The sequence below is a fragment of the Gambusia affinis genome, linkage group LG12 (genome assembly GCF_019740435.1).
Source record: "Gambusia affinis linkage group LG12, SWU_Gaff_1.0, whole genome shotgun sequence".
In the NCBI taxonomy this organism is placed as follows: Eukaryota; Metazoa; Chordata; class Actinopteri; order Cyprinodontiformes; family Poeciliidae; genus Gambusia; species Gambusia affinis.
In genome coordinates, this window is record NC_057879.1 from 4,862,790 (window position 1) to 4,878,550 (window position 15,761).

General features: G+C 40.5%; 2 protein-coding genes and 1 long non-coding RNA gene across 3 annotated transcripts; 1 reads left to right on the forward strand and 2 right to left on the reverse strand.

Moving 5' to 3' along the window:
- Window positions 1-119: 119 nt before the first annotated feature.
- LOC122841474 (type III endosome membrane protein TEMP-like) lies at window positions 120-4,462 on the forward strand. The gene is made up of 3 exons (XM_044134789.1): window positions 120-661; window positions 2,225-2,408; window positions 2,526-4,462. The coding sequence occupies exons 2-3, from the start codon at window positions 2,243-2,245 to the stop codon at window positions 2,918-2,920; spliced, it is 561 nt and encodes a 186-aa protein (XP_043990724.1). The 5' UTR covers window positions 120-661; window positions 2,225-2,242; the 3' UTR covers window positions 2,921-4,462.
- LOC122841475 lies at window positions 2,278-15,283 on the reverse strand. The gene is made up of 3 exons (XR_006372392.1): window positions 15,232-15,283; window positions 13,287-13,357; window positions 2,278-2,362 (listed from the first exon to the last, which is right to left on the reverse strand). It is a non-coding gene; the product is annotated as an uncharacterized LOC122841475 (long non-coding RNA).
- Window positions 4,483-8,461, reverse strand: tmem125b (transmembrane protein 125b). The gene has a single exon (XM_044134788.1). It carries the CDS (start codon window positions 7,315-7,317, stop codon window positions 6,613-6,615), a length of 705 nt encoding a protein of 234 aa, XP_043990723.1. The 5' UTR covers window positions 7,318-8,461; the 3' UTR covers window positions 4,483-6,612.
- Window positions 15,284-15,761: the final 478 nt, after the last annotated feature.

A 15,761-nucleotide genomic window follows, 5' to 3' on the forward strand; every position in this document is an offset into this window, starting at 1 on the left:
GTGGCGGGGGGTCAAGGACCAACTGCCGTGAACTATTTTTAAGCCATGCTTTTTATTCTGCTGCAGGTGTCCAGTTCACAACTACACCATAAGCGACGTTGCTCTGCGCCGTGTAACCTGGAATAAAAAGTAACAACCAGTCAGAATGAAATGCTTCTGACTCGAAGCTGAGACGCTTCAGCTGAAAAGTGCGGAGTTTTCCGTGTCCACCAGCAGTTTGGTCCTTTCAGAGCCGCTGGACAAGAAGAACCTCCTTCCACCCCGGGAAGGACAAACAGGGATCTGACGTGTTGACACTGCCACCGTGTGGCCTGAGAGCGCAAATGCAGCAACTTCGAGCAAATTTCATTTTGTTCCACTTTCCGTGCGAACACTTTGCCGACCACTTCGACCAGCTGGTTCATTTCCTCACATCCCGATTGAGAACATTACAGTTGGTTTGACTGCAGTCTGTAAAAGTAAGCTGCGAAGAGGGAGGAAGTGTAAACCGTAATGAAGTTACTGATTAACATCTGCCTTAAGATGGGTGGTATTATGGTTTGCCCTGCAACCTTTGCCCAGCAACTGACTTTATTATTTCGGAAAAAAAGAGGTGGGGAAGAGGAAGGAAGACTAAAACATAAGGTAGCCTTTGCTTCTTTCTGAAACATCGTCTGGACAGGTAAGCTTTTTATTTACCTGATTTTTCAGTTTTTGAGCTTCTTTGTTATAATTCCTGCTGTAAATACAATAAGCGAAAAGTTAAGGATGATAAGCATGAAAATTGCTGAAGAATTGTCAGGCAACTTCCCAAACATCCTGTGACTTTGAATGGGAGCAAAATGTCTCCAGAAGCTAGAAATGCTGTTGGATAACGTTTCCTTCAAGTTCATATTGTTGACCAGGTATGTCAAGATGTCCACTGAGACAGGAAGGAACAAGTATATTGTAGTTTATTCAATCTAAAATTCTCAGAATAGGCTCCCAACTCTCAGTGTGAAGTTTAAATGATTGGTTAAACTTCACACTGAGAATAAAGTGTGAAGTTTAACTTCAGTATGTTAAGTAGAAGTGGAATGTAGCCAAAAAAAATACACAAGTATAATAAAGCTATTTAAGTTATGAGTAACTGTCTGTGAAATAACGATAAAAAAGAATAAAATTCTGGTATTTTAAGCCATAAAATGAAACTTGAACAAAATATGGCTTTAATGGGAAAATAATAGATTCATGCAGAAAAAGCACATATTCTCAATTTTTAAAAAGTAAAATAGTTGTAAGAAATACAAAGCTTTGGAAACTTCCAGTAGTTAATGTTAATATGTTAGAACAGCGTGAAGCATGTCGAGTGATAATATCTGTTCACTGTATCTCCCACAGACTTGGCCAATACAAAATAACATCAGAACAATGAAGGTTGTTTACAATCCAGACATCTGACTTCAGTACTTAGTGATACTTCAAAGTATTTTTACTGAAGTAGAAATGTAAAGTACAGGTTTGATTTTTGTCAGAATGTTTCTGGAGGAACTGTGCAGTATTGGAAACGTTTGTCACGTCCTGATTCTTTTTTTTTTTTGTATGTTTCAGGACATCAGACCAATTTCAATATGAGTTAAATACAATGCAATCACAAAATGCAGTCTTTTAATGAAGTTGTTTATTTTAATGGAAGGAAAAAAAAACAAATGACCTGTGAAAGAATCCACAGGTTTGTATTGGGGAAGCACAATATATCAGACCAATATCAGCTGATACTGATATTGGTCTTTTTTTTAACATACTGGTATCTCTAAATAAAAGCAGGCTGATATGAACAACTGATGTTTGTTTGTTTCCATATTGTTGCTGTTTGTGTCTGGAGTGGGAGTGGAGGAAGCTGGAGATGAGATGGTGTTGTAGCAAAGGATTATGGGTAGTTTAGCTGAAGACATGAAGTCAGTGGTGTGGTTGTTTCTTTCAAGGTGTCAAATGGGTAGTGAGAATGTTCAATATATCCAGTAAAGACAAATATCAGGTATCGATATCGGTCAAAATTTTGGTATCCCTAGTTTTTTATATGACTGGACCAATCAGGACATGCTGCCCACACAGTCACCAAAAGATAGTTCTACACTAATTACAATAGAATAATTTGTTGTGTGACCATAAACTGGTGTTTATGAAATCAAATTAAATCCAATTCCAGCCGGACTTCAGTTTGGATCTTTCCTGTAATAACATCTTATTGCTATTTTTTCTTTAGGTTTGGCAGGACATAAAAATGGCTCCGTGGAGCAGCCGCGTCTTTGCGTGGACGTTTCTCTGTGTGGTTTTCTTCTCAAACGCTCGTTCTGCAACTATTCCTGATGTCCAGAGCCTCAGAGGTTTCCAGAGACATCTTCTGGAGGAGACAGAAAATAAAACATCCACTAATTCCAGTTCAACACGTGCGTAACAAACCTCTTGATGTCCTCCTGTTAATGAACAACGTGCTTTTGAGGACGGATGGTGATACAGTTTAAACATCAGTTTTGACACAGTTCAGTTTTCTTGTTGCTCCACAGGGGCGGAAGCCGCAGACGGGAGCCACACATCCATACAGTGGTCGTATCTGGCAGCAGGACTCGGTACCGTCCTCTCACTCTCGCTCTTCGTTGTGTTGGCCGTGAAGTTTCGGCTCTTCCACCGCTTTCTGGCCAGCTACAGGCACTCCCTGCTCCTGGAGACCGACGGGGTCAGCCAGTACGGCCAGGAGGACACCTCGTACCCAAACGTGTCGGGCCAATTGGGAGTGATGGAAGGCCCTGGGAGGGGAGTGGAGGAGGACGACGACGGCTTCATCGAGGACAACTACATCCCGACCAGTGAGAACGAGAGGGCCAAGAGAGAACGCGGGGAGGGCAAAGTGGAGGAGTTGGAAGACAGTGATGACGATGAGCTGCACTTCAGCATTGGGTGATTATAGACGGAATTACAGAAAAACTGCCGGTTCATAACTCAGATTAATATTTTCTTAGGAACCATCGCAAAGAATTTTTTCAGATTTGTGTTTTTGCCCATTTGATGATAGTTTGTAGCCCATGAGTTTCTCATTTGGTTTTGACGTATTTTAGCTTTACCCAGTTAGAAACAAGCATCTTCATAAAAGCTGTCGTATGTAATTTTTGTAAAAAAAAAATAGATAAATCTTACTTGCCACAATTTAGTATGAGTCAGATAATGTGTGAAAACAACCAAACTCATCCGCCTTCTCCCAGTGCTAACTCCAGAAATATAACCACTCAGTCATACACGCAATCAGAGAAGTCTTTATTTCCCAGACCAAAAGTAGTCTATATCATTAAAAAATCATTTCAAAAAGATTATCAAGTAAAAAACACAGATGCATCCATCACAAAGCAAACAAACAGTTATTCAAATATTTAACCCTCCCGCGGTCTTAGCGCAAAGCTCAAGATGAGCGCGGCAGATGTCACAGTCGGACAGTGGGGAAGTGGGGGAGGTTATCCCATGAGACCGTCAGTTCCCAAAACCACACACAAAAGCAACCATGTAAAAGTGCATTCAGGGTCAGTGCAAACTTGCTGGATTGCGCACAAAGTAAAAAGCTGGTGGGGTCAAAATGACATCGTCTCTTAAAACCGTTGGAGGGTTGAAAAAGCTGATTAAGTTGATCGACACGTTCAAACGACACAAAAGTGTTAACTTGTAGTTTCTCGGTGAGACACAGTCAGAACCAGGAAGAGGGTCTTACCGCTGTCAGTCAGGCTCGTGTACGCGCTTGCCATCAGCAAAGCCTTTCATGAATGCTAAGGCTAGTTAGCATGGCCTCTCATGACAGCAGATAAAAAGATTTCTCCGCCATTGGCACAATTAGCAGCGCAAACACACACATGATTGATATCACCAAGACCCTCCTCTGAATTTCAATTTCTGTTTCGTACCAGGAGCGGTTTATTTCTGCAAATAGCACATGGAGGAGGTGAAGGAATCTGATCTTTTCAGAGATTGCCTGGCTCATAACACACTGTCACGGCATGGCGACAGTTTGAACGACTATGTGAAAAACATATTTTTACTGCAGCTTTAAAATAATTTAGTGAAGTTACAGCACACTACAGAAATTCAGCCTCAAACACTTCACCTCACTGGGAAGGGCAGCATTACTTTTTTATGACAAACGACTGACATGCAGTGGTTGCATTTCTTGTGCGCACTCTGACCTCTGATTGCACTTTTTTTTTTTTAATTGCTCAGTGTTTTAGTTAAAATGATTTTCTTCACATTATATGTTCTGTGTTATGGGGAGCTTGAAGACCACACACACAAAAAAATTATTAAATTCAGCATAAACTCTTTAAAATATTTTAATGCATGTGTGAAATATATGGAGATGTTTTCAGAATGACTGAAATCTGTCTCGAGGTGATTATGTTTTGAAAGTCACATTTGCTACAGCCTTAATGTTCACGTATATTTTTTTTTACATTATATATATATATATATATATATATATATATATATATATACATACAATTTTCTCTGAACAAATTCATCCATTGTAATGTTTTAAATGACTTAAATTACATAAACTTTATTTACAGTACCTGTGGGGAAAAAAAAAAAAGAAAGAAAGTACGTCTCTGGGTTTCACACATTAGGACATTGTGAAAAATAATCTGTTTTTATATGTTCTCCTTATTTGGATCTAAACTCTAATGTACGAAAACATAAAGTGAATCCTGCACTGTTGTTGTGTTGTGATTAAATCCAGAACATCAAATCTCTACCATATTATTTAGCAGCTGGAATGAAGAGGGTTTTTTTCTTTTTTTTTGGTCCCAAAAAATTTGGTTCTTTAGGTTTTGCCACACAGAAGTGGACATGCTGCGGTCTCTGCTCTGGTCCCATATGTCGGCCTTTTATTCCATTCATTCAACTCTGAGTCATTCCAGCAAATTCTTTATAGAAAACCTTTTCAAAGAAGCGTTGCCCTTGACCTTTTTTTTTTTTTTTTTTTTTTTTTTTGCATTTTCCTCTTAATTATTTCCACATTTAACATATGAACTGAGGTCCATTGAGTTTCAGCCTTAGTCCACTCCCTCACTGGCAAATGTCCAAAGTGCTTTCCATTTCTGAATAATCTTTCACTTGGCAGAAATAAATTGACTTTAAATTGTGTGGAAATTGTCCTCCTAACCCTTCTAAGATTGATGGCAGCAACAATTGTTTCTCTGAGGTCTTTGTGAATGCATTTCCATCTTCCGCACTACGATTACACACTCCCAATGCTTCCCACTCTGCCAAATCTCTTGCCTTTAACATCAGTTAATGCCATTACTTTGCAAAGTAATGGCATTAACTGATGATCGTTTAATTAAATGGACAGTAGAGCAGCACAGTGTTAGGGGAACATGACATTTTGGTCCTCATCAATTTGCCTGAGGATTCCCCAAACATCTCCATGAGGAGTGAAACTATCCAAATAGGTCAAATATATCACTGCCTTATAAAATATTACGCAATCATAAATGTTTCTTTGATGATTGTTTTTTAAAACTGAGGTTAGAATAACAATAGAAAGAATACTGCAATGTACCTCCTTAGTGTGCAGCTTCACACAAAGGTTTCCTTCTTTGGGTTTTATATTATCACTGTGTTGAATCTGTTGTGTGGGTTTGACCTTCAGAGGTCAAATTGATATGATTCTAGATGAAATCTGACCAACACCAGGTCATTATTGACTGGATGAAGAACCCTTCCTCTCACAGAGGTTGTACAATCAAATACCCACTTTTCTAAAAACTGGGAACCAAGAAGCCAAAAAGAAAGATGGATTCGTCTTTATGGATTTATTGGCCCATTACTGTCAGCATGTCTCCATTCTGCATAAAGTCTCTCAGTAGCTGCATTTTCATTATAAATATGCGCAAATCTTTGTTTATATTCTGCTGATGTCGGGAGGTGGGGAAATTAATTTCAGGACTGCAGTGTTTTCATTAAATTAGCAATGAAATTGAAATTACATGTGAAATAACCTGGTTCCTGGATAAGTGATTAAAAATCATGGAAGCGACAGATGTAAACACACAGCCATGGTTCTAATGCTAACCATCCATCAGCAATGAGAGGAGAGGTCGGCGTCTTATTCAGGCGTTGGAGCGACAAGCCCTTTATACTTGGGTGCAGCTATGTATGCGTCGTTTTGGAGAAAAATTGGGAGTCATCGGTTTTACAGAAAGGCTACTGATTAAACATGACAGAATTACGCACAACTTTTTATGAACTGTGTAATTTCTGTGAGAGCTCAGAAAAAAAAAGCCCAAAAAACATCATCCACCTTCCACTTCCTGTCGTATTCTTTGCCGTTTCCACCAGTAGAATTATCTGGCTGTTAATCATGTGACTCGCATGATGCGATAAAAGTTTTGCAAAATACATCTATTTCTAAATGGCCGAGTTTCCATTAAGCAAACCTGTTTTTGTGATTTCAATTTGCTTTTACTTTACGGCTAATGAAAACACAGTTACTGAACCTTTATTAGATTCTCGTCTTTATTACTTAAGCATATTGCAAAGTTTCTCTTTCAGTGCAGTGTTTTGTCCATGTGTTCTGGTCAGTTTTTTTTTTGTTTTTTTTTTTTGGTCCGTTCAGATCAGACTTGTCCTACTGGTAGACACGTCTCTCCTGGCTTGACTCGCCTGTCGAGGCGAAACGTTGAATATTCGGACGCCTTGACCGCCCAGCCTCCTCGCTCTCCTGACCCTCAGCCTCCTCCTCATCCTCTGATCCCGTCTCCTCTTGAGATGCACTGTCACGCTGTAGCCCGCGACGGCCAGGCCCATGCCGGCGCCGGTGGCCACGAGCACCGCCCCAGACACCGACATTTCCCTCCTGTCGTGGCTCCGGCCGCCCACGGTGGCCACGCAGAGCAGGACCGTCCCGCACAGCGTCACCGCCAGCCCCACGGCCAGAATCAGCGCCGGATCGGCCCTCCCTCCGCTCCGCAGCCGCTCGATCTGACGGCGACTGTGGACGCAGTTCATGTCCTGGATGGCGGAGCTCAGGAGCTGCTTGAGTAGAACGGCGAGGGCCAGGAGGCAGAGCGTGGTTCCCACTCCAAGACGCCACTCCACAGAGAGGCTGTTAGTGGTGGAGAGAAGCCCCACTCCACCAAGGCCCAGTCCCAGTATGAGCGCCACCGATGCACAGTAGCAAAACAACGACCGTCTGGGGTCTCGGAACCACCAGAACTGCACCTCTTCCTCCAGGATGTGCTGCTGCGCGACCAAGGGGTCCAGGTAGAGGCTTTGGGGCCGACGCATACTGTAGTAAAGGGTCTGCGTCTCAGGCATGGCACGCCACGACTGATGCTGTATTAATGCTCAGAATGCAACACTTTAACCAGATTGAGGTCTATATTCATGAAAAAAGTTTTTAAAAAAGGGGTGGTATTATGTGTTTTCTAGTTACATAGTACTATTTCATATCGCAATCAAGTAACATTCAGTTGTTATAAAAATGCTACATGTATCAAATAAGACTTAAAAGAAATCTGACTTTGTAAAGTAACACCTTGAAATTGGGCCTCTATTTCTTAAGAAACTACTTCACGTTCTGAAGCTCCGCCTTCAGGAAGTCATCGCAACTTTAACAGCGTTATTTACGAGTGTTTTACTGAGGAGTAGCTCATATAGTGATCTCAGTACATGTGCAGTTCCCAGTGGGAAGTCTGAAGGAGCTGGAAGTCTGAAGCTGAGTCAGGCAGCGCTTCCTCAAAGCCGGTGTTAGGTCCCACCAAGAGTTTTGCACAGCTGAATGGTTGCCATGGGAGACGAAAAGATTTCTCAAACATGCGTGGAAGAATGCAAGCAACACTCCAGGTGTGTCTCCGATGAGGGAATAACATTATAACATGATGTAAAGCTCAAAAAAGTCGATTTTAAACAATAACTGTTGCTTCAAATCAACTCACTCACAGTTTTTTGACAATCGTGTGTCGTCCATTCCTCTGCATCTTTGGTCAAACAATAGATCAGAACATTCCCCAGCTGCTAGGTTTTGGTTTATTCCTTATACAAGATGATGCTCATTTGAAGTTAAAAACAGCTTTTCCTTAAAGAAGAACATCCATTGGTCCAGCAGCCTTCTCATCTGCAGCAGCGGGTTGAAAACATGAAGCCAGATGTTGAGTGTGAAAGAATCCTGATCCAAGCTGAAGGCAAAGGACTGAAGAGGATCCAGCAGCACAGAGCCAGAGATCTACGGTGTGAATCTGTCTGGAGGTAGAGAATTTACGTAATCGCCGTACGTGGTCGTCCTCTGAGTTTCCTGACCGTACCGTTGTCACCGATCGATGGTCTGTGTCCCCTCTACATTCTCTGCCCCAGTGCCAGGCGGACCCTCGCCCGCCCCTCTCTTGTCATCACGCAGCAACTTCCATCCCGTCTGGTTCAGTGGGAAAACGACAGGTCACAGCAGGCCTGTTGGATCATGTTTGGACACAGAGATTGGTGACATTTGATGTCAGTGTGAAGTGATAATGGTGAGTCTGTGATCCTAAGCATGGCGTCATTCACACACTGAGCTGGACTCACTGACAGCGCCAGTTGTATCTGCTTTACAACGTTAAACTCGGCACCAATAGGATTTGTTTAAATGAAATAACTTGATAAATATTCTCTACTGTTTGCTTTATTTTTATTCCACAGACTTAGATGAGAACGAAGCTTAAATACCGATGGAAATAAAGGTGGTACCCAAAAACTGAAGTAAGAGAAGCACTACTACACAATAACATTAGTCAAGTAAAAGTAAAAAGTACAGCGTAGTAAAGCTACTCCCAAAAGTACATATTTTCCAGGTAAATGTAATTAATAAATGTAACTGACTAAATATGGTTACTAGTTACTTTGTTTATGGTGCAGGAACAAACATAAACATTTCTATAGAGAATTGAATTTGTCTGTCTAATAAGAAAGGAAAGAAAATCTTATTGGGCTTTCAGTCAGCTAGCTAGCAGTTTAAATTGTTTATTTGATTTATTGCAATAAATGAGTTGCAAATAAATAAAAAAAAGAAAAAAGAAAGACAGTTCTGTTTACCGTTATTGTGTTAACCAAAAACTCAGCTGTAACTAATGGACAAATAATGCGGTTTTAAACTCGAACAGAGCTCAATCAATTATTCCTCTTGAAGAACTGCTGAAAAATGAAATCTGCAGTTTGCTACTGGCAGAGATCTGCTTTCTTCTTGTTGCGTCTCCATCTTATTATTCATTTTTTATGAATCTTCTGATTGAAATTAGAAAAACAAATGGCATGGACGAATTTTCCCAACAATCAAGTAGAAAAATAAGGCATTCTTCTTGTAGATTTTTATTTTTTCCTGCACTCTGGCAACAAATTGACACTGTAACAGAAAAACACATGAAAGAATGAAATACACATCGCCTTTCTACTTTACATAGACAGAATTAGATTGCAGGAGGTTCAGAAGTACTTCTTGTTAGACAACTTTATAGCTTTGCTTGTCCAGCTAGCAGACATAAAAATGTCTGCTAGCCAAAAGGTTCGTCATATTTTAGTAATTTATTCATAAAGTCGACATATTCAAGTATCTGTTTGTGCTCCTGTGACGTGTAGAATTATTGTTAATTTTCCCGCAGGCTCCACAATTTGTCTAAAATAATTTATGAAACTGTCGCATTGACAGCTGTCAAAAAAAAAATAAAAAAATCATTCAGCACTTGTCTCCGTTTCAGATTTTTGTGGACAGTAAGCAACCACCAGGGGGCAGCAAAGGCTAGGTTTAAACAGCTGCACGGGATACAAAAACAAATTGTACTCAGCAGACAGTATTGTGAAAGCAGGTTTCTGGCTTTAAACTATTGCAGAATCCACATAAAGACACAGAATCTGAACAATCAAACAGCTTTTAAGCTCAACTGCACTCTTCAAATTTGTTGGTGTCTTGGCTCAGACTTCTTTTACGTTACGTCAAGAATTCTGCATTAATCAAACAGGACCAGTGAATAAAAGTACAAATGACAATTTTAAATATGAATGGGTAAATAACATTCATTTGGTGATAAAATTCTCCATCTTGAAGCAGGAAAGTTATTGCTGCAAGACAGTCCGTGTTCTTTGTCACTGAAGGAGTCTCTGATGCTGGTGCCCCAGCAGATGCCTGAATTTTTTCACCGCAGGCAACAACGGTATATTCTAATATATTACAACATTATCTAAATGTTATTTTACTCCAGTAAGTCGCTTTAATAAGTGAATGCCATTGAACATTTAAACCCATAACACATAGATTGGTATATTTCAGAAAAATACTCATGTTTTGATGAGAGTTAAGGTGTTTAAATCCATCCCCAGGTTGACGAGCTGCTGTGGGGTCCACAATTCTCACTTACTTTCTGAGGTAAATCAACAATAGTTGCTTGAAGACCTCCATAAATTGAGATCTCCAGGCAACAAGAACAAGGGAGACTTTTTTTTTTTTTGTAGAAATTTACCAGAATCAGCACCAAAAAGTAAGTTTTCAACCCAAACTGCTGACAGTGTTGCGGTCAAAGCCTTCACAAGACGTTAGCGTGTTCTATAAGTCAGACATGTTAGCTGGATTAACATCATGATGGAAGTTTGTTTGACACACACACACGCACGCACACACACACACGCACAATAAATCAGACAGGTGAGTCCAGATCTGTAATCATGAAAATAGAAGATGTTCCGAAATATTTTACACCTAAGACAAAATGTTTTCAATTACAACAAAGTGTGCATTTTTGATGAACAAAAAGTCCTTCCACCTCTAAAAGAAAAATCATTTGGTTTTTCTTCAAGAGAAACCGTTTAGTTTCTCTAAAAGAAAAGCACCGAATCACTAAGAAGTGCAACAAAAGCCAATCATTAGCTATTCGCAGCAGGTTTCTGTCAGCCTCTCAGCAGTGAAGGCAGCGTGGCAACACATTTCACTGCTTTACTGCTGCAGAGAAAAATGTCAAAACGTTTGTGTTTTCAACCTCGGTGAACTTTACTCACATGTTTATGTGAACACCTGAAAAGGACTTTTTGTGTTTTCATGATGTGAAGCACTTTGAATTGTCTTGTTGTTGAAATGTGCTGCACAAATAGACTTAATTTACAGACTGAAATAAGCATGTCACCTCTGTGTTTGTCTGTCTTTTGTTCCATCCAACCATCATTCCAGAACAAGACACCAAGATACTTGAACTCAGCACTTGAGTTAGGAATTGACCCCTGACCTGTGATGTCAACCTCCTGTTTTTGGTGGGATTCATGGTACCAAACATAAAGTTAACTACTCTGGAGTCTAAAATAGGTGAAGTCAGTCTTAGTCTATACCACATATGTCAGAGTCAAGGCCCGCGGGCCACATCCGGCCCGCGAGAAGATTTTCTACGGCCCCTGGGATGATCTTGATTTATTATTAGAACCGGCCCGCAGACCGCAGCAAGCCGGCACCCCGTCTGAAAAAAAAATCTTCCTTATTTGAACTGCAAGTAGTTCATTAAATGTTCTGTGAGATGATGTACTTACCCATGTACGCAACGCACGAACCCCCCCCTTCGATCCTCACAACGCGCACGCACGCACGCACCCCCCCCCCCCCCTCCCCGGTCCGCAGGAAATTTACGAAGGCTTGGGCCGGTCCGCTGTACTGTTGGAGACCACTGCACTAGACTATATGCGTCATTTAAAAAAATTTCAATGAACATTCGATCAGTCCGGCCCTCGGCTTGTAGCTAAATTTTTTATTTGACCCTCCGTCCATTTGACTTTGACACCCCTGGTCTAGTCAGTTCATAGCCGGATATCTGGGAAAACAAATACATTTTTAAGCATTTTGGCCTTTCATCCACACAAAAATTGTTTAGTCCTGCTAAAAACGATTATGTATCAAAACTTTGTATTCATGTATGTTTGAGAAAACAAAGGTTTCGGGGTCCCGTACGTTACGATCAGAGACAAATAATGGGCCATCACATCCACATACGTACTTACTTTGACACGATTCCCAATCGACAAGGTCTTGTGTTTTATTAACTTCATATACAAGCTGCCCAACCTTTTACATCTGTCCACACAAATGAACTCACTAGCACCATGCTCAATTCCTAACAGGAAGTGGTGGTTGTTTTGAAGCAATCTCATTGGCTGAGAGGTTTTAGCTTGGTGCTACGCTGCCTCCTATGGGTTTGACATATTTAAAAACAACACTGGCATATTTGTGCAAAGTTTATATGGATAAAAACTTTTCTGTGTGTATGTTATTTTTTTTTAAAACGATGTGGCGGAGATATGAGTTTTATAAAGATTCGGCTACATGTTTACAAGGCATGAGAGCAATTCAAGATCTTAATGGCAAGTGGCTATAAAATAAGGCAAAACATGCTAGGGTTAAACAAAGGGACTCTCCCAGATTCCTTGTAGTTGATCAATAGCTTCTATACCTGAAAAATCAACTGGAATGTTCCTCCATGTTGGTTCACCCCCTCTAAGGAGGCAAACAAAAATGGTGGCTGTGTGAGTTGGTGTGGTCTGGCTTTTTTTTTTTTTTACATTTTATTATTCAAATCTGTTAAAGGAGATAAACCAGAAAGGATAAACTGGAAATTTAAGCCAGCTAAAGTCAACATCGTGGTTTTAATAAAGGTGGAAATAAATGTAAATATGTAGTTCTCGTATTTCTCAGCAACAACAGTCTCAACGGTCTTTAAATCTAATTGTGTTAGTGCTTCGAGTCCCTCTGTGGCTACTGTAACTCAGCCACGATACCTGTCAGGCCCTGCGCTGGCAGCTGATTGAATGTTGCAAAGAAGAGGAGGAAAAAAAAAAAACCCCACTAGACCTTTGTGCTTGCTCAGCACATTTCCTTCAAAGACCAAAGGTGGACCCGGCCAGACATTTCCTGCAGGCTGTTCACGTCAGAAACAAGCTGGGCTTCAGTGCATTTCAACACGCTCAGATTGTACGTGAGGAAAATGGTCTCTCTCCAGCTGCATACTTTTGAAGCTATATAACATTATTGGGAACCAGTGGGAAAAAAAAGATTTATTTTCTGACCCCCGCCACCCCCCCTCCCACACTGTGGCATTGAGATGATTCACACCACAGCAGCCCAGATGCAAATTAGGAAAGATGAAGGATTTTGTTGTGCGCTGAAACTTGTACAGAAGCTAATGGACATCCCTGACCTTTTATAGATATATATATATAGTGTTCCCAGGTGGCTGGCTGAAATGTTCAGTTCTATGATGATAAATCTGCTTCATTACAGCTAGAAATACCTGAAGGAAAATCATCGCAGCTTCCCAGATGATGTTTCCGAGCGGCTCGTTTCCCTGGTGCATGATGGGTTCTGGGGGGATACGGTAGCTTCAGGGTCGGCTCTCACCGTAGAACAGATTAAAAATAATTACAGGTATTGAATTTTTGCTCAAAATTTCACCACCAAGAACAGCCGTTGTTAAGAACAGCATTTTCTTTGCATTTGACTTTTAGTCATGTTTCATAACAGCCTGTAGAGGTTTCGTCTATTACAAAAGTTTCTATTATTATTTAAAAAAAAAAAAACAACTAAATTTGAAATGTGTTTTTAATGTAAAATTATCAAAGAATTTCCCTTTTTAAATTTTGTTTATCAGGTGAACAGCTACCTACTTCCTGAACTGTATTACAATGGACCTTACCAGAGGGGCCGCTTTTCATTGGCTGATGCTCATTCTACGTGGTCACGTGGGTGGCAGTCTCACAAACACTAGCTTCCCGTTAGCTAAGTACAGCATAATAGCAGTTCTGATACAACTTCTACACCTTGAAGCCTGTCTGCTACACAGTCTAACGTTAGCTAAACAGATCAATATGCAACGTGTACTGTATCTGACACACACTAAAGATTTTATTTTAGCAGAAAAGGCTTTGGACTAAACTGTTACTCGTGTTAGCCTCTCTAGTACCAAGTACAGCTAGTAAATCAACCATCGCTGTGTTCAGGGAAGCGCTGATTAATAATCCAGAAATAAATATCAAGCCTGGAAACTTGATATCGTAACGGACTGAATGTTTTGTTTTTAACGTAATCTTTCCTAGTCTTGTGGGGCGCAGGCAGTTGATACGGTAACAAGTGTGCTTAAACTACAAAGAGAGAGAGACTAAAAAGGTACGAATGGTTTTGAGTTGATCACCTGTTCGGGTTATTTTACCTTTGTTTACCTTTGCTGTGGCGCATTACAGCCGCTGTAGTTTCTAAACGTTGGACTAATTACCCTGTTCGTTTGTGACTATACGTCATTCATAACAAACATCAAATAAAACAAATAGATTTCATAAAATTTTAACAAACAAATGGCTTCTTTACCGTAACAGAGCTCTTTGGTTCCTCTTATCAGTCTGTAGCTTCTCATATTGAGGTCATCAAACCAAATTTCAGATCTACCATAACTGACCGACTGACACCTGCTGGCCTCAGGTTTGCAACCAGCTTGTGACTGAAAAACCAGTAACCTCCTCCCAGATGATGACATGAACTTGTTATTTCCTCTGTCCATTGTAGTAGCTGATATATTGTGAAAATCCGGTAGAAATGATGCACTAATGGAGTCATGTTTACATAGAAACAATGCGCTACGAGGCTTTGCTTGTGAGACTTGCGGTCACGTGGGTCGGTTGTGGGCGGAGCTTGGTAAGGTCCATACATCTGTAACTACAGCTCACAGTAGCAATATACCGGTAACTGTTTGCTGTAGTCTCACGAGAACAGTTAAGCTAAGCTAGCTAGCTTACCAGGTTGTAAACTTACCTGTAAGCCTGCCAGCTTACTGTTAGCTTAGCTTCCTGCTACCAGTAAGCAGTAAACGTAAGTACTAAGCAGTAAGCTTACTGCTAGCTTACTGGTAAGCTGTTAAGCTAGTGAGCTTCCCAGGTTAGGCTAAGTTACTAGTAAGCTGTTGGTACGTTAACTAGTAAGCTACCTGAATATTTACATACTGACTGAAATAACTTCCCTGCTGTCTGTCAACCCATTTGAAAAGCTATTTTCATTCCTCTTTATCGTTGTCCGTCTTCCATTTCTTTTTGTTTTCTACTCTGAGAGCTTTCTTTCCCAACTTTCCATCTGGAAGTCCCTGTCGACAAAAACATAATTCAAAAGAAAAAAGGTCGGAATGAATTTTCTGCCGTCATTTTGGAGCTCCCTCTAATAATGCAGTGCTGTTTGTTGCATGTAGTGCTTACCTAGTTTTTCGCACCAGAGGGTTTGATCAACAGGTCTTCAAGCAGTGCAACATTAAATCTAGTAAATACATGGGACCGCTAGGCTAGTTGTACTAGCCTAGCATAATGCTAGGTGGTGCAGCATGTCACTCACGTGACACGCTCTAGATTCACCTTGCTGACGACACTGCTTCAGTTGACGGCATAGTGCTGACGTCAGCAGTGACGGCAACTATGCCAGCACTGCATAGTGCACTTTAACTTTAATCGCTTAAAGTTTAATCGGTTTAAACTTTAGCCGATTAAAGTTACTTAACTTTAATCGGTTAAGTAACTTCAACCGAATAAAGTTACTTTTTCAAAGTAACTTTATTTGGATTAATGATTACTCCTTGGAAAAGTAACTTAGTTAGATTAAAAGTAACTTTTTTAGTTACTTTTTTATCTAAGTTACTTTTCCAAGCCTTTCACACACACACTCACACCTAGGGAGAATTTAGAGAAACCAATTAACCTGACAGTCATGTTTTTGGACTGTGGGAGGAAGCCGG